General features: G+C 43.7%; 1 protein-coding gene across 2 annotated transcripts; it reads left to right on the top strand.

The window, feature by feature from the left end:
* Positions 1-3,023: 3,023 nt before the first annotated feature.
* Positions 3,024-5,172, top strand: LOC311150050 (transcription initiation factor TFIID subunit 10-like). Of its 2 annotated transcripts, none has more exons than XM_084187295.1 (5): positions 3,024-3,375; positions 3,738-3,892; positions 4,158-4,222; positions 4,357-4,471; positions 4,901-5,172. In XM_084187295.1, the coding sequence occupies exons 1-5, from the start codon at positions 3,246-3,248 to the stop codon at positions 4,991-4,993; spliced, it is 558 nt and encodes a 185-aa protein (XP_084043421.1). In that variant the 5' UTR covers positions 3,024-3,245; the 3' UTR covers positions 4,994-5,172. The 2 variants fall into 2 exon arrangements, with proteins under 2 accessions (XP_084043421.1, XP_084043422.1); XM_084187296.1 differs by having other exon boundaries at positions 3,027-3,369.
* Positions 5,173-25,902: the final 20,730 nt, after the last annotated feature.

Raw genomic sequence — 25,902 nt, 5'->3', positions numbered from 1 at the left:
CATAAAGTCCAGTGAAGCTCTTTGAGGGCCGTCGTGGTATAGGCTTGAGGGGGGGATATACCCGGCCGTGACTATAACCAAAGAAAATTATCTTGGGAGATAATACGGTCGGCATTTGATTGTGAGGTATTCTAGGTCGGGTGAACAGAAGAACTCGAGTTCCTGTATGTTACTACAATTACACCATGAGTCGTTAATCATGAAATACACACCTCCGCCCTTCTGCTTCCCGGAGAGATATTTATTCCTGTCTGCGCGATGAACTGAGAACCCATCTGGCTGGACCGATTTCGACAGAATATCCCCAGAGAGCCATGTTTCCGTTAAACAAAGTATGTTACAGGCCTTGATGTCTCTCTGGAATGAAATCATTGCCCGGAGCTCGTCGAGCTTGTTAACCAGAGATTGAACATTAGCGAGTAGTATACTTGGAAGCGGTGGGTGGTGTGCGCGCCTCCTAAGTCGAACCAGCAGGCCGCTCCGAGTTCCTCTCCTCCGCCGGCGATGTTTTGGGTCAGCCGCTGGAATCAGTTCAATTGCCCTGGGGAGAGCAAACAAAGGATCTGCTTCGGGAAAGTCTATTCATTTTGTGAGGGCTGCAAGCTGTTTACCAGGTTTATTTGACATTAAATAGTATGCTTTATTTTTGTTGAATCTGTAGTTGTTGGCTGTCTTCAAAAGTTAAATATTATATTCTTGCTTAAGTTCAGACATTTTATTTTCTTCTTCACTTTGTAAAGATTTTTTATGGGCTTTTTCTAAAATAGTAATTTATTTTTATTTCTAACTAAAACATTCCTCTAAAACAGTCCTGTATACGTGGGACTGGGATCTGCCTTTTAGGAGGGTATTATCGATGTGACTGTGAGTCTCTGTCCCAGCTCTTTTTTTTTTTTAGATGTGCCCCAAACGTATCAATTTTTAAATCCAGGTTAAAAACACTTATATTTTCACATGCCTACGACTGAGCACTTAAACTTAACCACACTGTTTAGCCTTATAGCTTCCTATGTTTTTATCCCATTTATATATATATATTTTTTATCTTTATATATATATTTTTTTTTTTATTATGATGTTTTCATTATTTTTGATAAACATCTTTGTAAAGCACATTGAATTGCTTTGATGTATGAATTGTGGTATATAAATAAACTTGCTTGCTTGCTTTTGAGAGAATGTACTGAAGCCGTCATCCCAGTTATGTGTTGGATACCTAGGTTGTGGTGAGTATAGATCCCTGGGCTCATTGTACATGATTGGCAGCAGCAGTCCACCTCTTCCGTGTGGAATACTTGTGGGCCGTGGTGGTGGCAATGGTATTACCTGCTGGTCATCCCAGTTATGTGTTAAAGACCTAGGTCCTGGTGAGTAAGAGTTTAGATGCCTGGGCTGGCTGTACATCATAGGCTGCAGTCCACCTTTTCCATGCAGAGCACTGAAGAGCCATGGTGGAGGTGGTGGCAGAGGTGTTGCCTGCTGGTCATCCCAGTTTACAATCAATGATAGTAGTTGCACTTTCAGACGTCCCTTGTTTCATCCTATTTTCTTCAGCTCTGGCACAAGGCTGTGCACAAATACCTCCTCCGAGGTAGCAGCAGAAGGGATTGGCTTCCTGACAAACGCAAGCAGTTCTTCATCCACATCTTGATGGTTGACCTTCTGTATTCTTTTTCTTGGCTGCCAGTCTTGAGCCGTGTCTGTAGTGGTTGGTCTTGACTGTTGTTCAGGCATCTGTAGCACAGGGTCATGGCTTGGGGACCCCACGTCGTCCTCAGTGTCATCAGGCCCCACAAGTTGTGGCTGAGGCAAATCAGCATTTGCAAGACTGAGATTGCCTCGAGCTGAAAATAGGTCAACATATAAATAAAAAGTCAAATGTGTTTAAGTAAACTTTAGAAACCTCAGCTCAGGCTCAATTAATCAAAATGTCATTATTCCTCTGTAATAAGGGATTGATTCATAATCTATAGACCTATATAATCACTAACTCAGAAATGGGACACCAGTTGACATGAATCAATCAAGTAGTTACTTAGTATGTAGGAAATAAGGCCAGCAATACTGCAGATCTTGAGGTTCGGAATTCAGTGCAATCAATTCAAAGGTATATTATAACTTACCTTCTTGGCTGGACGTAAGGTATCAAGATTTATAATATTTTCATTTATTTCCATTCTTTCTGATTGGTTCCCCAGAACCGCTGGGTTGGCCCTTACAAAAAATTATTGCAGTTTTGAAACTGCAGTCGACTGTGGTATTTTGGACGCAGTAATTGCAGAGTAACTACAGTGTACTGCAGTTCAATATCTTTGAAGAGTAAAATAGACATGATTGCTAACCAATAACAATACATTTATTTTGTCATTACAGGTACTTGGCATCTGGAGACTCTATTTGCAGCCTGGCCTTTACCTATCGTCTTGGATTCCAGACAGTGTCGCAGTGCATTATGGAGACCTGTGAGGCCATAGAGAGGAGGACGCTGGCGACCTATTTGCCACGACCCACTGAGGAAACCTGGAGACAAACTTCTCAAGAGTTTAGTATTTCCTTTATTTTATTTATTTTCTTACTAATTTTCTTACTCGTAAGTAAGCATTTAACGGTAAAGTCTACACCTGTTGTATTCGGCGCGTGTGACAAATAAAATGTGATTTGAGAGGTAAATCATTTTAAAGGACTAGAAACTGGCGAGCTCTGTTAGGTCGTTTCATCTTACGACTCAATATCGCCACCTACCGGCCTTCGGGCCACATGCCAGCGATAGTTTATCTTTGACCGTGTCCATAAAACGCGAAAATCTGAAAGATCTTAATCTATATATTTATTCTAGAAACGTTTGCATACAATATAAGCAGTAGATAAACTGATAGACTACCTACCTTGACCACCTCACAAATGTGGTGGTGTCTTCTTCAGTCTGTCCAATCGATTCGCCATGGTGGATGAAAATCTGCACACGTTCTTCTGGGGGAGAACTATTAGCAGGACAAGACATGTTTACGCCGGACTTTGAAATCGACGCACACGGAACGCTAAAGAAATGAAGAAAAACAGTTTCGTAGGCTAACACGGTTATAGTGGATGAATGATATTACTTTTCACTATTTGCCCATACACTATCCTACAAGGGTGTTTTTGGCACTCAATTGAACCCTTTCACTTTAGCTAGCTAACTTAACCCTTAATTTTGTTATTTTGGCTATTTTATCAAGCGAACTGCGGTACAGCCAGCAACAAACATGAACGTTGATACTCCACAGCCAGTCATAACAGGGGTCTTTTCAAATTCCTCGACATCCAGTAATTGCCTCACTAACAACATTGCATCAACTAACGTCAGCAGCATCGCCTCGGTTGCCATAGGTAATTGTAAGTATTCAGACGAGTTATGAGGTAATGATAAGCTTTATGAGCTGGCTTTAGATTCTAAAGCCAGCTCATAAAGCTTATCCTAACCAAAATAAATTTAAATTAAATTAGACACGGTTACAGTAATGAATGGTCTGCTATCTACTGTAGCTAGGTCAGAACTTTTGTCGAAATTCTTCAAGTACAGTAGCCCACACCATATAGCACTGTGCAGAACTTGAGAACCATCTTAGATCTAACACCATTCATTGCTTGCTGCTTTGTGAAACAACGGCTTAGACCACTGCTGGACCTAGGCTATCAACATCTCAGCTACATTTAGGAAGATATTAAACCATGTATTTCTCATTTTTTTGTTTCAGCCCCAACCTCAGCTGCCATGGCCACACCATCTGACACATCCGTGTCCAACGGCGTCTATGTGCCTAGTGGCATTGCCAACGGCGATGTGAAGCCTGTAATCACAACCACACCACTGGCTGACTTTCTCATGCAATTGGAGGACTACACTCCTACAGTGAGTCAACCCCCCTTAATTGGAGGAACGTTAATTCAACAAAATATAAATGTACATGACATTTTTCACATACCTAGGCTGATGTCGACAGTCGATTGATTCTTATACATAATGCATATTTGGGTTATGTAGTTATCAGACGTCTCTGATTCACTTAGCATGTAAATGTCCTCTGATGTCAATTGTGGCGATGCAAGTGTACAAAAAAGAATAATACCAAAACACATTGCAATGACCAGTCCAACCTCTACCATGTTTTTGCCAGATACCTGATGCAGTGACAGGCTACTATCTCAACCGGGCCGGCTTTGAGGCGTCTGATCCGCGAATGTAAGCATGCCTCCTCTTTACCTCCTTAACTGCCAAGAGTCCTCTCCATCTATTTCAGCTTTTACACCAGTTCAATTCAATATCAACTCATGTGAGCGCCAAACGTAAACATTATTTATGCCCACCATTTTCAGAATCCGTCTGGTCTCCCTCGCGGCTCAGAAGTTCATCTCAGACATCGCTAACGATGCCCTGCAGCACTGTAAGATGAAGGGAACTGCCTCGGGGAGCTCCAGGAACAAGACAAAGGTTAGTGCATTTCTAATATAACGTAGCAGGCGTAAAATAAACACCTGAGCAGCGTTTCTTTCTTTCTGGTCCGGACAAGAGAAAAAAACGTGTCGGGAGGTTCTCTTCTGCCCTGTTCAACCAATTCAGTAAATGTGAAGGAGTCAAGATGGAGTGTTACCTTGTTAACGTCCAAAAGCGGACGTCTTGTCACAGGCTATTTTTCAATTTCCCATGAAAACCGAATGCATCCGGTTGTTTCCGACCACGCTGAGGGTGGTGCTTTTCTGACGCTACTGAAACATAACATAGGCTATACACCTCAGTGAATGAACACATGAACTGTTGTTAATGTAAGATGCACAGAATTATTCATGCACAAGTATAAATGCTGTTTGGATCTTTTTGATTGGTTTCTCACTCCGTCCTCCCACCTCTTCCCTCCCAAAGCATGACAAGAAGTACACATTGACCATGGAGGACCTCTCCCCTGCCCTTTCTGAGTATGGCATCAACGTAAAGAAACCTCATTACTTCACATAGGAAATTGGTCTTCACAGTGTGACAACCCCCTATGATCATGGTTCTTAAAGATGTCAGTAGAATATTAATTGCAGTCACTGTTCTGTTAGTAAAAAAAAAAAAAAGTGGGCATGCTTTGCTTTGTGTGGAATTTTGAGCTTGTACTATTTTATTGAGACAAATAAAACGTTCAACAATGACTTTTTTCTGACTTTGTGCTTTGTTGCCTTTTCGTTTATGTAGTCTGGTGATAAACAATGGGAAGAGTTGTGGGTAGTTTGTAAACTATTTATCAGGATGATGTAACAGTACTAAAAATAGTATTTAACGTTAGGTTGAGTGGGTCAGTCAGTAATAGAGAGAAATAGTAAGGGTGTCTTTTTGTAGGCACTAACTCCGCCATGGTTCGTTGGACAAAGCCTATGAAGAAAATGAATGGTGTTTTTGTAGGCTTAGGAGATATTCTACGTTTTGTTCTATGAGATAATCTTGATCAGCTAACATCACTTTTTGTGAATTTTGAAGAATTTATGTAATAATAAAAAACACAATTCACAAAGGCTTCATCGTTCATAAAGGTCATGTTAACTGACTGCTATTATCTCATAGCACAAAACCTATAAGATCTCCTATGCCTGTGTTAACCTCAGACCTTATTTTAGGCGTTTATATCAAAACTATTCTTTCCCCATTCGTTTTTCACATAGGGATGGCTGAACGAACCAGAGGTAACTTATTTCCGGGTTTTAGGAATACAAGCTGGCAAACTCCTCATCAATCTACACACAATACCCCATAATGACTAAGCGAAAAGTTTTTTTTGACATTTCTGCAAATGTATAAAAAATAAAAAACATCTTATATACATAAGTATTCAGATCCTTTGCTATGATACTCAAAATTGAGCTCAAGTGCATCCTGTTTCCATTGATCATCCTTGAGATGATTCTAAAACTTGATTGGAGTCCACCTGTGGTAAATTCTATTGATTGGACATGATTTGGAAAGGCACACACCTGTCTATATAAGGTCCCACAGTTGACAGTGCATGTCAGAGCAAAAACCAAGCCATGAGGTCAAAGGAATTGACCGTAGAGCTCCAAGACAGGATTGTGTCGAGGCACCAATCTGGGGAAGTGTACCAAAACATTTCTGCAGCATTGAAGGTCCCCAAGAACACAGTGGCCTCCATCATTCTTAAATGGAAGAAGTTTGGAACCGCCAAGCGACTTACAGGAGCAATTAGGGTTAAGTGCCTTGCTCAAGGGCACATCGACAGATTTTTCACCTAGTCGGCTCGGGGATTAGAACCAGTGACCTTTCGGTTACTGGCACAACGCTCTTAACCACTAAGCTACCTGCCGCCTGCTCTTTGTTTGTTGACAAGGTTAGGGAAACTCACACAGACAATGCTTATAACATACAGTGTTTTCAACTTACATATTTGACACACTTTGACATAGGTACATGATTACATTGTGCATGTTCATTTATACAGAAATTATTATTCAACATGTCCTCCACTGGGATTTGAATTTTGAATTTAAAACCTCTTGGTTCACGGCATTCCAATCTTCCTGCTACGCCACAATGTCTGTGCCAGTTATCAGTTAATCTGACAATTCTCTAATCATTGATTAGATTGACTTATTTCAGCTTTTTTAAGGCTTTTTGTATAGTTTTCTAATCTTGGCGGGGCATATAACCCTATTTTAATGTTACTCCTGAATCACTATGATCAATAACATAGTTTTTCATGAGGCGACCTGCCGCCTCATCGTTGTTGGTAATCAGGCCTACCAATGTTGTGTCGTCGGCAAACTTAATGATGGTGTTGGAGTCGTGCCTGGCCATGCAGTCATGGGTGAACAGGGAGTACATGAGGGTACTGAGCACACACCCCTGAGGGGCCCCCGTGTTGAGGATCAGCGTGGCAGATGTATTGTTACCTACCCTTAGCACCTGGGGGTGGCCCGTCAGGAAGTCCAGGATCCAGTTGCAGAGGGAGGTGTTTAGTCCCAGAGTCCTTAGCTTAGTGATGAGCTATGAGGGCACTATGGACCTTTTGTCCAGGTGGGAAAGGGCAGTCTGGAGTGTAATAGAGATTGCATCATCTGTGGATCTGTTGGGGCGGTATGCAAATTAGAGTGGGTCTAGGGTTTCTGGGATAATGGCGTTGATATGAGCCATGACCAGCCTTTCAAAGCACTTCATGGCTACAGACGTCAGTGCTACGGGTCTGTAGTCATTTAGGCAGGTTACCTTTGTGTTCTTGGGCACAGGGACTATGGTAGTCTGCTTGAAACATGTTGGTGTTACAGACTCAGTCAGGGACAGGTTGAAAATGTCAGTGAATACACTTGCAAGTTTGTCAGGGCATGCTCGGAGCACACGTCCTGGTAATCCGTCTGGCCCTGCGGCCTTGTGAATGTTGACCTGTTTAAAGGTCTTACTCACAGCAGCTACGGAGAGCGTTACCACACAGTCGTCCGGAACAGCTGATGCGCTCATGCATGCTTCAGTGTTGCTTGCCTCGAAGCGAGCATAGAAGTAATTTAGCTTGTCTGGTAGGCTCGTGTCACTGGGCAGCTCGTGGCTGTGCTTGCCTTTGTAATCTGTAATAGTTTGCAAACCCTGCCACATCCGAGCGTCGGAGTCGGTGTAGTACGATTCAATCTTAGTCCTGTATTGACGCTTTGCCTGTTTGATGGTTCGTCAGAGGTCATAGCGGGATGTCTTATAAGCGTCCGGGTTAGAGTCCCGCTCCTTGAAAGCGGCAGCTCTACCCTTTAGCTCAGTGCGGATGTTGCCTGTAATCCATGGCTTCTGGTTGGGGTATGTACGTACGGTCACTGTGGGGACGACGTCATCGATACATTTATTGATGAAGCCAGTGACTGATGTGGTGTCCTCCTCAATGCCATCGGAAGAATCCCGGAACATATTCCAGTCTATGCTAGCAAAACAGTCCTGTAGCTTAGCATCTGCGTCATCTGACAACTTCTTTATTGACCGAGTCACTGGTGCTTCCTGCTTTAGATTTAGCTTGTAAGCAGGAATCAGGAGGATATAATTATGGTCAGATTTGTCAAATGGATGGCGAGGGAGAGCTTTGGTACACATCTCTGTGTGGGAGTAAAGGTGGTCTAGAGTTTTTTTTCCTCTGGTTGCACATTTAACATGCTGGTATTAAACAAGAAATTATGGGATTTGATGGAGACTCTCTTTACAGGCCTCTGGAAGAGTTTCACAGTGGATGTCTTTTTGTCCCCCCCCCCCACACCCCCTACAACCGTCCACCACCTAATTCTCAATGGATTACATGTGGACGCAGGACATGAGGCCGCATTAATTAAATCAAATTCAAGTTTACCTGCATTAAAGTCCCTGGCCACTAGGAGCGCCACCTCTGGATGAGCGTTTTCCTGTTTGCTTATGGCCTTACTGTGGGGAAAAAAGTATTTAGTCAGCCACCAATTGTGCAAGTTCTCCCACTTAAAAAGATGAGAGAGGCCTGTAATTTTCATCATAGGTACACGTCAACTATGACAGACAAAATGAGAAGAAAAAAATCCAGAAAATCACATTGTAGGATTTGTAATGAATTTATTTGCAAATTATGGTGGAAAATAAGTATTTGGTCAATAACAAAAGTTTCTCAATACTTTGTTATATACCCTTTGTTGGCAATGACACAGGTCAAACGTTTTCTGTAAGTCTTCACAAGGTTTTCACACACTGTTGCTGGTATTTTGGCCCATTCCTCCATGCAGATCTCCTCTAGAGCAGTGATGTTTTGGGGCTGTCGCTGGGCAACACAGACTTTCAACTCCCTCCAAAGATTTTCTATGGGGTTGAGATCTAGAGACTGGCTAGGCCACTCCAGGACCTTGAAATGCTTCTTACGAAGCCACTCCTTTGTTGCCTGGGCGGTGTGTTTGGGATCATTGTCATGCTGAAAGACCCAGCCACGTTTCATCTTCAATGCCCTTGCTGATGGAAGGAGGTTTTCACTCAAAATCTCACGATACATGGCCCCATTCATTCTTTCCTTTACACGGATCAGTCGTCCTGGTCCCTTTGCAGAAAAACAGCCCCAAAGCATGATGTTTCCACCCCCATGCTTCACAGTAGGTATGGTGTTCTTTGGATGCAACTCAGCATTCTTTGTCCTCCAAACACGACGAGTTGAGTTTTGACCAAAAAGTTCTATTTTGATTTCATCTGACCATATGACATTCTCCCAATCCTCTTCTGGATCATCCAAATGCACTCTAGCAAACTTCAGACGGGCCTGGACATGTACTGGCTTAAGCAGGGGGACACGTCTGGCACTGCAGGATTTGAGTCCCTGGCGGCGTAGTGTGTTACTGATGGTAGGCTTTGTTACTTTGGTCCCAGCTCTCTGCAGGTCATGCACTAGGTCCCCCCGTGTGGTCTGGGATTTTTGCTCACCGTTCTTGTGCTCATTTTGACCCCATGGGGTGAGATCTTGCGTGGAGCCTCAGATCGAGGGAGATTATCAGTGGTCTTGTATGTCTTCCATTTCCTAATAATTGCTCCCACAGTTGATTTCTTAAAACCAAGCTGCTTAACTATTGCAGATTCAGTCTTCCCAGCCTGGTGCAGGTCTACAATTTTGTTTCTGGTGTCCTTTGACAGCTCTTTGGTCTTGGCCATAGTGGAGTTTGGAGTGTGACTGTTTGAGGTTGTGGACAGGTGTCTTTTATACTGATAACAAGTTCAAACAGGTGCCATTAATACAGGTAACGAGTGGAGGACAGAGGAGCCTCTTAAAGAAGAAGTTACAGGTCTGTGAGAGCCAGAAATCTTGCTTGTTTGTAGGTGACCAAATACTTATTTTCCACTATAATTTGCAAATACATTCATTAAAAATCCTACAATATGATTTTCTGGAAAAACAAATCTCAATTTGTCTGTCATAGTTGACGTGTACCTATGATGAAAATTACAGGCCTCTCTCATCTTTTTAAGTGGGAGAACTTGCACAATTGGTGGCTGACTAAATACTTTTTTCCCCACTGTATGTTTATCCCCGTTCTGTTTGCTTCAGCTTAAGAAACATTTTTCAACAGAATCGGCGGAATGATCACCCACAAACACAGTTCACTTTCACATACAAACAGCATTTTGCTTGTTTTAAATTTTGTTTAAAAATAATGTTCACCTTTATTTAACCAGGTAAGCCAGTTGAGAAAACGTTCTCATTTACAACTGCGACCTGGCCAAGATAAAGCAAAAGCTGTGTGATAAAAACAACAACAACACAGAGTTACATATGGGATAAACAAAAACACACAGTCAATAACACAATAGAAAATCTATATACAGTGTGTGCAAATGTAGTAAGTTATGGAGGTAAGGCAATAAATATGCCATAGTGCAAAATAATTACAATCTAGTATTAACACTGGAATGATAGATGTGCAGAAGATGATGTGCAAATAGAGATACTGGGGTGCAAATGAGCAAAATAAATAACAATATGGGGATGAGGTAGTTGGGTGGGCTAATTACAGATGGGCTGTGTACAGGTGCAGTGATCGGTAAGTTGCTCTGACAACTGATGTTTAAAGTTAGTGAGGGAGATAAGAGTCTCCAGCTTCAGAGATGTTTGCAGTTCTTTCCAGTCATTGGCAGCAAAGAACTGGAAGGAATGGCGGCCAAAGGAGGTGTTAGCTTTGGGAATGACCAGTGAGATATACCTGCTGGAGCGCAGACTACGGGTGGGTGTTGCTATGGTGACCAATGAGCTAAGATAAGGTGGGGATTTGCCTAGCAGTGATTTATAGATGACCTGGAGCCAGTGGGTTTGGCGACGAATATGTAGTAAGGGCCAGCCAACGAGAGTGTACAGTTCACAATGGTGGTTAGTATATGGGGCTTTGGTGACAAAACGGATGGCACTGTGATAGACTACATCCAATTTGCTGAGTAGAGTGTTGGAGGCTATTTTGTAAATGACATCGCCGAAGTCAAGGATCGGTAGGATAGTCAGTTTTACGAGGGCATGTTTGGCAGCATGAGTGAAGGAGGCTTTGTTGCGAAATAGGAAGCCGATTCTAGATTTAACTTTGGATTGGAGATGCTTAATGTGAATCTGGAAGGAGAGTTTACGGTCTAACCAGACACCTAGGTATTTGTAGTTGTCCACATATTCTAAGTCAGACCCGCCGAGAGTAGTGATTGTAGTTGGGAAGGCGGGTGCAAGCAGCGTTCGGTTGAAGAGCATGCATTTAGTTTTACTAGCGTTTAAGAGCAGTTGGAGGCCATGGAAGGAGTGTTGTATGGCATTGAAGCTCGTTTGGAGATTTGTTAACACAGTGTCCAATGAAGGGCCAGATGTGTACAAAATGGTGTCGTCTGCGTAGAGGTGGATCTGAGAGTCACCAGCAGAAAGAGCGACATCATTGATATACACAGAGAATAGAGTCGTCCCAATAATTGAACCCTGTGGCACCCCCATAGAGACTGCCAGAGGTCCAGACAACAGGCCCTCCGATGTGACACATTGAACTTATCTGAGAAGTAGTTGGTGAACCAGGCGAGGCAGTCATTTGAGAAACCAAGTCTATTTAGTCTGCCAATAAGAATGCTATGATTGACGGAGTCGAAAGCCTTGGCCAGGTAGATGAAGACGGCTGCACAGTACTGTCTTTTATCGATCGTGGTTATTATATCGTTTAGGACCTTGAGCGTGGCTGAGGTGCACCCATGACCAGCTCGGAAACCAGATTGCATAGCGGAGAAGGTACGGTGAGATTTGAAATGGTCGGTAATCTGTTTGTTAACTTGGCTTTCAAATACTTTCGAAAGGCAGGGCAGGATGGATATAGGTCTGTAACAGTTTGGATCTAGAGTGTCACCCCCTTTGAAGAGGGGGATGACCGCGGCAGCTTTCAAATCTCTGGGGATCTCAGACGATATGAAAGAGAGATTGAACAGGCTAGTAATAGGGGTTGCGACAATTTCGGCGGCTAATTTTAGAAAGAAAGGGTCCAGATTGTCTAGCCCAGCTGATTTGTAGGGGTCCAGATTTTGCAGCTCTTTCAGAACATCAGCTATCTGAATTTGGGTGAAGGAGAAGCAGGTGGGGGGCATGGGCAAGTTGCAGTGGAGGGTGCAGAGCTGGTGGCCGGGGTAGGGGTAGCCAGGTGGAAAGCATGGCCAGCCGTAGCAAAATGCTTGTTGAAATGTTCAATTATTGTAGATTTATTGGTAGTGACAGTGTTTCCTAGCCTCAGTGCAGTGGGCAACTGGGAGGAGGTGCTCTTATTCTCCATGGACTTTACAGTGTCCCAAAACCTTTGAGTTAGTGCTACAGGATGCAAAATTCTGTTTGAAAAAGCTAGCCTTTGCTTTCCTATATTCCCTGAAAAGTTGCATTTCGCGGGGGCTGTTTGATGCTAATGCAGTACGCCACAGGATGTTTTTGTGCTGGTCAAGGGCAGTCAAGTCTGGGGTGAACCAGGGGCTATATCTGTTCTTAGTTCTGATTTTTTTGAATGGGGCATGCTTACTTAAGATGGAGAGGAAAGCACTTTTAAAGAACAACCAGGCATCCTCTATTGACGGAATGAGGTCAATATCCATTCAGGATACCCGGGCCAGGTCAATTAGAAAGGCCTGCTCGCTGAAGTGTTTTAGAGAGCATTTGACAGTGATGAGGGGTGGTCGTTTGACCGTGGACCCATTACGGACGCAGGCAATGAGGCAGTGATCACTGAGATCCTGGTTGAAGACAACGGAGGTGTATTTAGAGGGTAAATTAGTCAGGATGATATGTATGAGGGTGCCCATGTTAACGGATTTAGGGTTGTACCTGGTAGGTTCCTTGATAATTTGTGTGAGATTGAGGGCATTTAGTTTAGATTGTAGGACGGCCGGGGTGTTAAGCATATCCCAGTTTAGGTCACCAAGCAGTACGAACTCTGAGGATAGATGGGGGGCAATCAATTCACATATGGTGTCCAGGGCACAGCTGGAGGCTGAGGGGGGTCTGTAGCAAGCGGCAAAAGTGAGAGACATACAGTGGGGAGAACAAGTATTTGATACACTGCCGATTTTGCAGGTTTTCCTACTTACAAAGCATGTAGAGGTCTGTAATTTTTATCATAGGTACACTTCAACTGTGAGAGACGGAATCTAAAACAAAAATCCAGAAAATCATATTGTATGATTTTTAAGTAATTCATTTGCATTTTATTGCATGACATAAGTATTTGATACATCAGAAAAGCAGAACTTAATATTTGGTACAGAAACCTTTGTTTGCAATTACAGAGATCATACGTTTCCTGTAGGCCTTGACCAGGTTTGCACACACTGCAGCAGGGATTTTGGCCCACTCCTCTATACAGACCTTCTCCAGATCCTTCAGGTTTCGGGGCTGTCGCTGGGCAATACGGACTTTCAGCTCCCTCCAAAGATTTTCTATTGGGTTTAGGTCTGGAGACTGGCTAGGCCACTCCAGGACCTTGAGATGCTTCTTACGGAGCCACACTTTAGTTGCCCTGGCTGTGTGTTTCGGGACGTTGTCATGCTGGAAGACCCAGCCACGACCCATCTTCAATGCTCTTACTGAGAGAAGGAGGTTGTTGGCCAAGATCTCGCGATACATGGCCCCATCCATCCTCCCCTCAATACGGTGCAGTCGTCCTGTCCCCTTTGCAGAAAAGCATCCCCAAAGAATGATGTTTCCGCCTCCATGCTTCACGGTTGGGATGGTGTTCTTGGGGTTGTACTCATCCTTCTTCTTCCTCCAAACACGGCGAGTGGAGATTAGACCAAAAAGCTATATTTTTGTCTCATCAGACAACATGACCTTCTCCCATTCCTCCACTGGATCATCCAGATGGTCATTGGCAAACTTCAGACGGGCCTGGACATGCGCTGGCTTGAGCAGGGGGACCTTGCGTGCGCTGCAGGATTTTAATCCATGACGGCGTAGTGTGTTACTAATGGTTTTCTTTGAGACTGTGGTCCCAGCTCTCTTCAGGTCATTGACCAGGTCCTGCCGTGTAGTTCTGGGCGGATCCCTCACCTTCCTCATGATCATTGATGCCCCACGAGGTGAGATCTTGCATGGAGCCCCAGACCGAGGGTGATTGACCGTCATCTTGAACTTCTTCCATTTTCTAATAATTGAGCCAACAGTTGTTGCCTTCTCACCAAGCTGCTTGCCTATTGTCCTGTAGCCCATCCCAGCATTGTGCAGGTCTTCAATTTTATCCCTGATGTCCTTACACAGCTCTCTGGTCTTGGCCATTGTGGAGAGGTTGGAGTCTGTTTGATTGAGTGTGTTGTCACGAACCGGCTCAAGTTCGTAACAAAAGGGAGACACGTGGAGACAAGGAATACTCAAAGTATATATTTATTAACTAAAGTAAACTAAATCAAATAACAATGGTGTGTGTAATCAGTAGTGTAAGTGAGTGTTTGCATGCATAAATGTAATATGGAAAAGTGTTGAGAGGTGCCAAAGCAAACAACCAAAAAGGCCACAAAAATACCACAACCAAAGTCAAAGTATCTGCCTGGAGAGAGTCTCCTCAATGAATGTGGAAGAGGTCCATTTATGCTGGGACACACCCGGCCCAGGTGTTTCCCATGTAGCTGACGACCCTCCCAACTCCGCCCACCGGCATCCTAATAAGGAAACAAGAGCAAAGAGAGAATACGCCAGACAGAGTGGGAGGGTCGTCACACCCCCCCCCCCCCATAAGACCGGGGACCAACAAGGACCGACAAATTGTACATGTTCACACCTCCACTTGCCCCACCCATCATCCTCCTCTCCAGACCTCAGCAACCTTTACACAGGAAGCAACCTTTAAGAGGAAAGAAGAACCCAAGACTAGGAGGGGACAAACAGGAAAGATAGAACATGACAAAATCAAACAATGGTCGGTCACATCAATATTCATGAACAGGGCGCACGAGAGAGCGCATCAGCAATCACGTTCGAAAGCCTGTTGACAATGAGAAGACCATACGTACACAGCCTTAGCTTTCAGCAAATCTGTCAAGGGAGCGACCACAGTAGAGAAGTTCATACAAAAACCACGATAATACCCAATCATTCCCAAGAAACGCATCAGTTCCTTTTTAGTAGTTGGTAGTGGAAAAGCATCAATAGCTACCACTTTAGCCCGAACAGGACGCACTTCACCCTGCCCAACCACCTTTCCAAGGTATGTAACAGTCGCCTGAGCAAACTCACATTTAGCCAAATTTATCGTGAGGCGACCCGCAGCCAGACGTCCGAACAAGGCTTGAATACGGGACAGATGTTCCTCCCAAGTATCTGCTTATATCACTACATCGTCCAGATAAACAGCGCACCCGGCCAGACCAGAGACAACCCTGTTCATAAGTCGCTGAAAAGTGGCAGGTGCATTACGCAGTCCGAAACTCATAACCGAATACGAGTACAGACCAAAAGGTGTAATAAAGGCAGAGATTTCACGTGCCCTACTCGTCAGTGGCACCTGCCAATACCCCTTTAACATGTCAAATTTGCTCACAAACTTAGCTGCGCCGACTTGATCAACGCAGTCCTCCATCCGAGGAAGAGGAAATGAATCCGGCTTAGTGACATCGTTTACCTTACGGTAGTCCGTACAAAATCTATTTGTTCCATCCGATTTACTGACCAAGATACAGGGAGAAGCCCAACTGGAGAAAGAAGGCTCTGCTACCCTACTCTCCAGCATGCACCCGACCTCAGCATCCAGACAACGCAGTCTCTCTGAAGAAACTCCACAGAACCGTTGACGAATGGGGTCAGCATCTCCAATGTCAACATCATGTTCTATTAAGTTTGTACGTGTAGGTGTATCAGAAAACAACCCTGGAAATCTCAGAATCAAACCAACCATCTCTTTCCGCTCATCAACAGGTAGATGAGTAAGAAGGCTATCTAAAATCTCCAGTGTCTCTGAATTTTTCAATCTACCCTGCAGTATGCAATCGTCAGGACCAGAAACATCTTCCTGCTCCTGCACAGACCTAGCATGACCAGCACTCAGGGAATAAACAGTATCAGCCAAAAGAACAGCCTTACCGTCCTCTGTAGACTCCCCCTGTTCAGTCTCAGAGGAACGTGCATAATAGGGTTTTAACAAATTTACATGGCACAGTTGGTTTGCTTTCCTCCGTTCTGGAGTGGCAACTAGATAATTTTGCTCAGTGTACTGGCGCACCACTGTATATGGACCTTGAAGCTTGGCTTGAAAAGGAGAACCAACAATTGGCAGCAGAGCCAGAACCTGATCACCTGGACTAAAGTGACGAGGCTCAGCTCGGCGATCATATATGCTCTTCATCCTGTCCTGTGAAGATGATAGCTTCTCTTTAGCCATTTCACCAGCGGCATACAAGCGTCGCCGAAAATCACCCACATATGATAACAGGGACTGAGGAGGCTCGGGAGACTTCCAGTCATCCTGGAGAACAGATAAAAGCCCACGCACCCGATGTCCAAACACTAGGTCATTTGGGCTAAAACCCGTGCTCTCCTGTGAAACCTCCCTAGCTGCTAACAATAACCAAGGCAACCCCTCCTCCCAATCCTTTTCCATCTCAGTACAATAAGCTCTCAACAACGACTTAAGTGTTTGATGGAAACGTTCCAGTGCTCCTTGACTTTGGGCATGATAGGCGCTAGACAAGTTGTGTTTAATATGGAGTTGTTGGAGAACCTGACCAAAGAGATTAGAGGTGAAATTAGATCCTTGATCACTTTGAATGACCTTAGGGATTCCAAACAGTGAGAGAAACTGAGTCAAAGCTTTTAACACAGCCTTAGTCGTGATAGACCGGAGAGGATAGGGAGCAGGAAACCTAGTGGTCTGACACATCACAGTCAACAAATAATTACTACCCTTTCTAGAACGAGGCAGAGGACCAACACAGTCAATAATCAAATACTCAAAAGGTTTACTGAGTACAGGAATAGGGAACAGTGGTACTGGCTTAATAGCTTGATTAGGTTTACCAGTTAATTGACAGGTGTGACAAGTTTTGATGAAATCAGAAACATCCCTCTTTAATCTTGGCCAAAAGAAATGTCGTAATATACGATTGTAGGTTTTTCTCACACCCATATGCCCAGCACCGTCATTGTGAGAAGTTGTTAGCACCAACTCACGAAGCTTAACTGGTACCACCACCTGACTAATCGCCTCCCCCAGAAAACAACTACCATGAGACATCCACTTTCTCATCAGGACCTCCTCTTGGAGAAAATAGCCCTGTGCGACATCTCCCAACTGTTCCACAGGCACAACTTGGTCCCGCAACTCTTCTAATGTAGGGTCAGTCCGTTGAGCCTCGATTAAATCGGAGCGGGATATAGATAACGGGATAACAGGGAAAACAGTAACCGACTTCTTTGTGGTATTCTCGTTAGCCAGTTCCGTGACCAGGTCGTCATGGATCATAGAACGCGTCACTGCACACGCAGAAAACACCTCTGGGAAATTCTGCGCACTCTCATCAGGAATCCCTAAATTGACGGCTTAGTGGAAACCACTAAAGATGGAAACGCGATAGGCCACACACGCTCCCCAGCCAAGTTATTTCCAAGGATCACGTCAATACCCTCAATAGGCAATGAAGGACGCACCCCCACAACAACCTCACCTTTCACCAGTCCACAATCCAACATCAGTTTATGCAATGGAACTGACAGAGTGTTCAAACCTATTCCCCTAATTAGAACACTATTCCCCGAATCAGTCTCCGCAGAGAAGGGTAACACAGATTCCAACACAAATGATTCAGAGGCACCTGTGTCTCTTAGGATCTTTACTGGCACTAGGTTCTTACTTCCTACCATAGACACAAAACCCTCCGTAACGAAAGGTAAATAGTCGGGATCAATGTAGCCCTTCACCTGGCTCTGGGCATGAGACAATGCGTCAGGAGTGAACTGATGTGGAACAGGCGCTGCTAACGCTGCAGGCCTCGATTTACCATAAGCACCTGTACTGAATTTACCCCTAGACCTAAGAATCGGACATTCATTTTTCCAATGACCTAATTCTTGACAGTAGTGACACTCTTGACCAAAGTCAGTTTTACCACGGGTATCAGGCTCAACCCTAGTTGAATGAAACTCTGCCCGGGAACCGAAGTATCTCGGCGAGCGAGGCCCAAATCTCTGCGAACGCCCCCACTCACTCCGAATACGGGGTTCTGCAAAAACATTTTTGTGAGTCAACACATATTCATCTGCCAAAACCGCAGCTTCAGCGACAGTCTTTATTTTTCGTTCGTTAATGTACGTCGCTATACGATCAGGGATTGTGTCCTTAAATTGTTCTAACATAATCAGATCACACAGCCCTTGGAAAGTCATAACTGCAGAGGCGGAACACCAGCGATTGAACTGTGAAGATAATATTCGCGCAAACTCAACATGAGTCTGCTGATCATCCCTTTTTAAAGTTCTAAATCGTTGGCGGTAAGCCTCAGGGACCAATTCGTAACTCTGTAACACAGCCGTTTTAACCTTCTCATAACTAACACTGTCTGCTACACTAAGAGCTGAATATGCTTCTTGCGCTTTACCAGTCAGCACACACTGCAACATCAAAGTGCGATCAGAATCAGGCCAACTCCTAGCGTCAGCAACACGCTCAAACAACGAAAAGAATGTCTCCGGGTCCTTTTCATTAAACTGGGGCAACAACCGTAAATTCCCAACAATATCAAATGTGTCTGGATTACGACCAAAAGAGGAACGACCCCTAGGTAACTCTGGATCCCCTTCCCAGAGCAAACTCTCCCCTGAGAGCTTTCCTTCCCTAACCAACTCTAGTCGCTCTTGTTGCAGCTTGATTTTAGCACGCTCCATATCCTGTTTAAATTCCAATTCCCTTTCATATTTTACCCGATCATGCCCTAGCTGTAACAGAAGCAGTTCTTTCTGCTGTTCAAAAAGAAGACTACTATGACTAACCGATGGAGCGGTCATTGTAACATATCGGGGAGACAACGTGTCCTCAGCAGAGACTGCCCCAGTGGTAACATCCAGAATACCACTCTCCATCAAATTGGCCTTCAATATTAACCTAATAGAATTTTTTAGACGTTTATCACTAATTTCAACCTTGTAGTGTTCAGCAACCTTCAACAGCTGTTCTTTAGTACATAATTCTAACAGTTCTTCTGATGGAAAGCGAATGAACTCGGCTACATTAGACGCCATAATCAGGAAAATAAATAAATATATATATATCATAATAATCTTGCTCAACCCCTCTGCTGAGCACACCAGACACAAGAGAAATGACAATCACACTGAGTACCACAGAAGAGAGCTGGGATATGGAGCTTCCCCAAAACCTACAATAACTCAACCCTAGTCTTCGTGCAGATTCGCGGTGGGTAATTACGCACTGTAGCCCGCTGGCAAGGAATTAAACCCCCCAGCACGCTGGTAGATTCCCCCAAGCCACGGATGTGCCCCCGAGACAACTGCTCAGTCCACAGACACCACACAAAAATAACAAACATTTAACCATGCCCAACGTATCCCAAAACAAAACACGTCGCTAAGCCTATCAGGGGAAAAAGCTATAGCTCCGGGTAGAAAATGTCACTACCCTACCCAATCTCCCACTGAGGTACACAGCCGATTGTACTCACCTCCTCAGACCGATGTCCCAACAGCGAGTCGAGCAAGAGTTTCCAGGCTGGGCAGGGACTGGAAACTAACCAATGTACTCTCTCCAACGCAGTACACAACCCAAAGGCAACCAATACTTGGCCTATCAAACGCAAACAAACTAACAACATTTACAAAGAAAGACCCTACAGAATTGGACATTAACTCCACGTTCTCCCAAACACAACCGGTTCAAGATCCCAGACGAGCACCCACTTGTCACGAACCGGCTCAAGTTCGTAACAAAAGGGAGACACGTGGAGACAAGGAATACTCAAAGTATATATTTATTAACTAAAGTAAACTAAATCAAATAACAATGGTGTGTGTAATCAGTAGTGTAAGTGAGTGTTTGCATGCATAAATGTAATATGGAAAAGTGTTGAGAGGTGCCAAAGCAAACAACCAAAAAGGCCACAAAAATACCACAACCAAAGTCAAAGTATCTGCCTGGAGAGAGTCTCCTCAATGAATGTGGAAGAGGTCCATTTATGCTGGGACACACCCGGCCCAGGTGTTTCCCATGTAGCTGACGACCCTCCCAACTCCGCCCACCGGCATCCTAATAAGGAAACAAGAGCAAAGAGAGAATACGCCAGACAGAGTGGGAGGGTCGTCACAGTGTGGACAGGTGTCTTTTATACAGGTAACGAGTTCAAACAGGTGCAGTTAATACAGGTAATGAGTGGAGAACAGGAGGGCTTCTTAAAGAAAAACTAACAGGTCTGTGAGAGCCAGAATTCTTACTGGTTGGTAGGTGATCAAATACTTAAGTCATGCAATAAAATGCAAATTAATTACTTAAAAATCATACAATGTGATTTTCTGGATTTTTGTTTTAGATTCCGTCTCTCACAGTTGAAGTGTACCTATGATAAAAATTACAGACCTCTACATGCTTTGTAAGTAGGAAAACCTGCAAAATCTGCAGTGTATCAAATACTTGTTCTCCCCACTGTATTTCTGGAAAGGTGGATTTTTAGAAGTAGAAGCTCAAACTGTTTGGGCACAGACCTGGATAGTATGAAAAATGTATGCACTCACTAACTGTAAGTCGCTCTGGATAAGAGTGTCTGCTAAATGACTAAAATGTAAATGTAAATGTATGATAGAGCTCTGCAGGCTATCTAGTTATAATTCCTTCTCGCATCTACGCGCTATCGTCCTCTCACCTTTTCCCTTCGCTTGCAGACTTTAGTGCTCAACACAACAACTGTCTGTGACCAGGTGAAAAAACCTTTCCAAGCCAAACCTTCATATCATAACCTCTAACCGCTACACACAGCCTACATCGTTGTCACCATACTAGCGAACATCCTAGTCAACATAGCTAGTAGAACTAAGGCGTTAGTAAACCCGCTACAATCATGCAGTACAGTGTGCAGCAAGCAGTTTAGCAGTTACATTGGCGGGACCCGGTGGCAATAAATTAATCAAACCAAAAGCTTACCTTGACTTGGAAGAGTTCCAGTGTTGGATCGCCATAGCCAACTAGCTAACATAGCATCCATCTCTGTTTGAGCCGGGTGTTTGTGTAGGCTTAACTAGATAGCTGCATTTGCTAAGTGCAAGTTTTAAAAAAATACAACAAAATATAGCTAGCCCTCTCTTGCTTCTCCTTCATTTTTGAAGAAATTAGTTTGTTCAAAACTGTTGAACTATTGTCTTTTTCTTTGAGTCAACTACTCACCAAATGTTATGCACTGCAATGCTAGCTAGCTGTAGCTTATGCTTTCAGTACTAGATTCTTTCTCTGATCCTTTGATTGGGTGGACAACATGCCAGTTCATCATGCAAGAGCTCTGATAAGTTGGAGGACGTCCTCTGGAAGTTGTCATAATTACTGTGTAAGTCTATGGAAGGGGGTGAGAACAATGAGCCACCTAGGCTACTATAGACCTTCATTGCAAAACGGTGTTTTAATCAATTATTTGGTGACGTAAATATATTTAGTGTAGTTTTATCTAAAAAGGAAAACTTTGTTTCTTTATTTTTATGAAGGATGGTCCTCTCCTTCCTTCTCTGAGGAGCCTCCACTGGTGTGTAGTAATGGCTTGAAACAAACGCACGCACTGAAGGTCTCCTAGCCTAGTCAGCATTAGGGATGTGACGGTAATTGAATAACAGTGTAACTGATGGTTATGGATGAATGTCATGAAAATAAAGTAACCATCAAACCATTTACATACAGTGGGGAGAACAAGTATTTGATACACTACTTACAAAGCATGTAGAGGTCTGTAATTTTTATCATAGGTACACTTCAACTGTGAGAGACGGAATCTAAAACAAAAATCCAGAAAATCACATTGTATGATTTTTAAGTAATTCATTTGCATTTTATTGCATGACATAAGTATTTGATACATCAGAAAAGCAGAACTTAATATTTGGTACAGAAACCTTTGTTTGCAATTACAGAGATCATACGTTTCCTGTAGGTCTTGACCAGGTTTGCACACGCTGCAGCAGGGATTTTGGCCCACTCCTCCATACAGACCTTCTCCAGATCCTTCAGGTTTCGGGGCTGTCGCTGGGCAATACGGACTTTCTGCTCCCTCCAAAGATTTTCTATTGGGTTCAGGTCTGGAGACTGGCTAGGCCACTCCAGGACCTTGAGATGCTTCTTACGGAGCCACTCCTTAGTTGCCCTGGCTGTGTGTTTCGGGTCGTTGTCATGCTGGAAGATCCAGCCACAACCCATCTTCAATGCTCTTACTGAGGGAAGGAGGTTGTTGGCCAAGATCTCGCGATACATGGCCCCATCCATCCTCCCCTCAATACGGTGCAGTCGTCCTGTCCCCTTTGCAGAAAAGCATCCCCAAAGAATGATGTTTCCACCTCCATGCTTCACGGTTGGGATGGTGTTCTTGGGGTTGTACTCATCCTTCTTCTTCCTCCAAACACGGCGAGTGGAGTTTAGACCAAAAAGCTATATTTTTGTCTCATCAGACCACATGACCTTCTCCCATTCCTCCTCTGGATCATCCAGATGATCATTGGCAAACTTCAGACGGGCCTGGACATGCGCTGGCTTGAGCAGGGGGACCTTGCGTGCGCTGCAGGATTTTAATCTATGACGGCGTAGTGTGTTACTAATGGTTTTCTTTGAGACTGTGGTCCCAGCTCTCTTCAGGTCATTGACCAGGTCCTGCCGTGTAGTTCAGGGCTGATCCCTCACCTTCCTCATGATCATTGATGCCCCACGAGGTGAGATCTTGCATGGAGCCCCAGACCTAGGGTGATTGACCGTCATCTTGAAATGTTCTAATAATTGCGCCAACAGTTGTTGCCTTCTCACTGCTTGCCTATTGTCCTGTAGCCCATCCCAGCCTTGTGCAGGTCTACAATTTTATCCCTGATGTCCTTACACAGCTCTCTGGTCTTGGCCATTGTGGAGAGGTTGGAGTCTGTTTGATTGAGTGGTGGACAGGTGTCGTTTATACAGGTAACGAGTTCAAACAGGTGCAGTTAATACAGGTAATGAGTGGAGAACAGGAGGGCTTCTTAAAGAAAAACTAACAGGTCTGTGAGAGCCAGAATTCTTACTGGTTGGTAGGTGATCAAATACTTATGTCATGCAATAAAATGCAAATTAATTACTTAAAAATCATACAATGTGATTTTCTGGATTTAGATTCCGTCTCTCACAGTTGAAGTGTACCTATGATAAAAATTACAGACCTCTACATGCTTTGTAAGTAGGAAAACCTGCAAAATCGGCAGTGTATCAAATACTTGTTCTCCCAACTGTAGGCCTACATTCATTTTAGGATTTATTTAATTAACTTTCTTTTCATGTAGATAACCTTTACCTAATAGCAGGAGTATTTACTAATGATTATAAGCAATTGTTTTGCCAACTTAGGCTGTCTATTAAACTTTCTACATCTCCTCTGCTTTCCAACTGTCCTTTGCTCAAGCAGCCAACGAGACCCCATAAAATTACAGCCCTTCTATCCCCTCAAAGTAGAATAGTAGCCTAGGCTATAGTGTTGGCCTGCAACGCACTTTTATGAATGCCCATGTGGTAGCCTACCATTTGTAAAACAGGCAATTTACCATTAATCACTGTCTTTTGGTTACATTAATTTCTGTTAATGCATGTATTACAGTGGGGGGAAAAAGTATTTAGTCAGCCACCAATTGTGCAAGTTCTCCCACTTAAAAAGATGAGAGAGGCCTGTAATTTTCATCATAGGTACACGTCAACTATGACAGACAAATTGAGAATTTTTTTCTCCAGAAAATCACATTGTAGGATTTTTAATGAATTTATTTGCAAATTATGGTGGAAAATAAGTATTTGGTCACCTACAAACAAGCAAGATTTCTGGCTCTCACAGACCTGTAACTTCTTCTTTAAGAGGCTCCTCTGTCCTCCACTCGTTACCTGTATTAATGGCACCTGTTTGAATTTGTTATCAGTATAAAAGACACCTGTCCACAACCTCAAACAGTCACACTCCAAACTCCACTATGGCCAAGACCAAAGAGCTGTCAAAGGACACCAGAAACAAAATTGTAGACCTGCACCTGGCTGGGAAGACTGAATCTGCAATAGGTAAGCAGCTTGGTTTGAAGAAATCAACTGTGGGAGCAATTATTAGGAAATGGAAGACATACAAGACCACTGATAATCTCCCTCGATCTGGGGCTCCACGCAAGATCTCACCCCGTGGGGTCAAAATGATCACAAGAACGGTGAGCAAAAATCCCAGAACCACACGGGGGACCTAGTGAATGACCTGCAGAGAGCTGGGACCAAAGTAACAAAGCCTACCATCAGTAACACACTACGCCGCCAGGGACTCAAATCCTGCAGTGCCAGACATGTCCCCCTGCTTAAGCCAGTACATGTCCAGGCCTGTCTGAAGTTTGCTAGAGTGCATTTGGATGATCCAGAAGAGGATTGGGAGAATGTCAAATGGTCAGATGAAACCAAAATATAACTTTTTGGTCAAAACTCAACTCGTCGTGTTTGGAGGACAAATAATGCTGAGTTGCATCCAAAGAACACCATACCTACTGTGAAGCATGGGGGTGGAAACATCATGCTTTGGGGCTGTTTTTCTGCAAAGGGACCAGGACGACTGATCCGTGTAAAGGAAAGAATGAATGGGGCCATGTATCGTGAGATTTTGAGTGAAAACCTTCCATCAGCAAGGGCATTGAAGATTAAACGTGGCTGGGTCTTTCAGCATGACAATGATCCCAAACACACCGCCCGGGCAACGAAGGAATGGCTTCGTAAGAAGCATTTCAAGGTCCTGGAGTGGCCTAGCCAGTCTCCAGATCTCAACCCCATAGAAAATCTTTGGAGGCAGTTGAAAGTCCGTGTTGCCCAGCGACAGCCCCAAAAAATCACTGCTCTAGAGGAGATCTGCATGGAGGAATGGGCCAAAATACCAGCAACAGTGTGTGAAAACCTTGTGAAGACTTACAGAAAACGTTTGACCTGTGTCATTGCCAACAAAGGGTATATAACCAAGTATTGAGAAACCTTTGTTATTGACCAAATACTTATTTTCCACCATAATTTGCAAATAAATTCATAAAAAATCCTACAATGTGATTTTCTGGATTTCTTTTTCTCATTTTGTCTGTCATAGTTGACGTGTACCTATGATGAAAATTACAGGCCTCTCTCATCTTTTTAAGTGGGAGAACTTGCACAATTGGTGGCTGACTAAATACTTTTTTCCCCCACTGTAAGTACAGTAATTTACTGTTTTTATTCTCGGAGTGGAAATGTTGTTTGCAGAGTTCACAACCTGCTACACTTTTGAGAAACAAGTTTTGGTGTATTTCATACCATAATTTACGTGCTCCATGTGAGCAACCTGAGCACTCATAGAAGTAAGTACCTGGCCTGCTTCCACTTAATGTCAAAAGAAGGAAAGTGCCCAGCTGGGCTTCTGTAATTTTTTTGTTCACCTCACACAGTAAAGTCAACAAGGTTTATAATATATATATATATTTTTTTTACATCCATTCAAATTATAACAGTTTCTCACAGTATTTGAGTTTAGGCTACATTATTTATCTCTTTGAAGAACATATGCCAATGCCACTGCAATCAGCAGCAGGGTTTGTGACGTTATCTGAATGTTTCCGGAAAGGTGGGAGAAAACCCATCGTTTGAATGGTTTTGTGTGTCGAAATAGGATCTCTATTTATTTCTTTATATGCAGAAAAGACAACAGACAAGGACAAGGTAGGCATATACACTACA

The sequence above is a fragment of the Coregonus lavaretus genome, assembly GCF_964263955.1.
Source record: "Coregonus lavaretus genome assembly, chromosome: 22".
Taxonomy (NCBI): domain Eukaryota; kingdom Metazoa; phylum Chordata; class Actinopteri; order Salmoniformes; family Salmonidae; genus Coregonus; species Coregonus lavaretus.
This window is presented reverse-complemented; position numbering and strand designations above follow the sequence as displayed.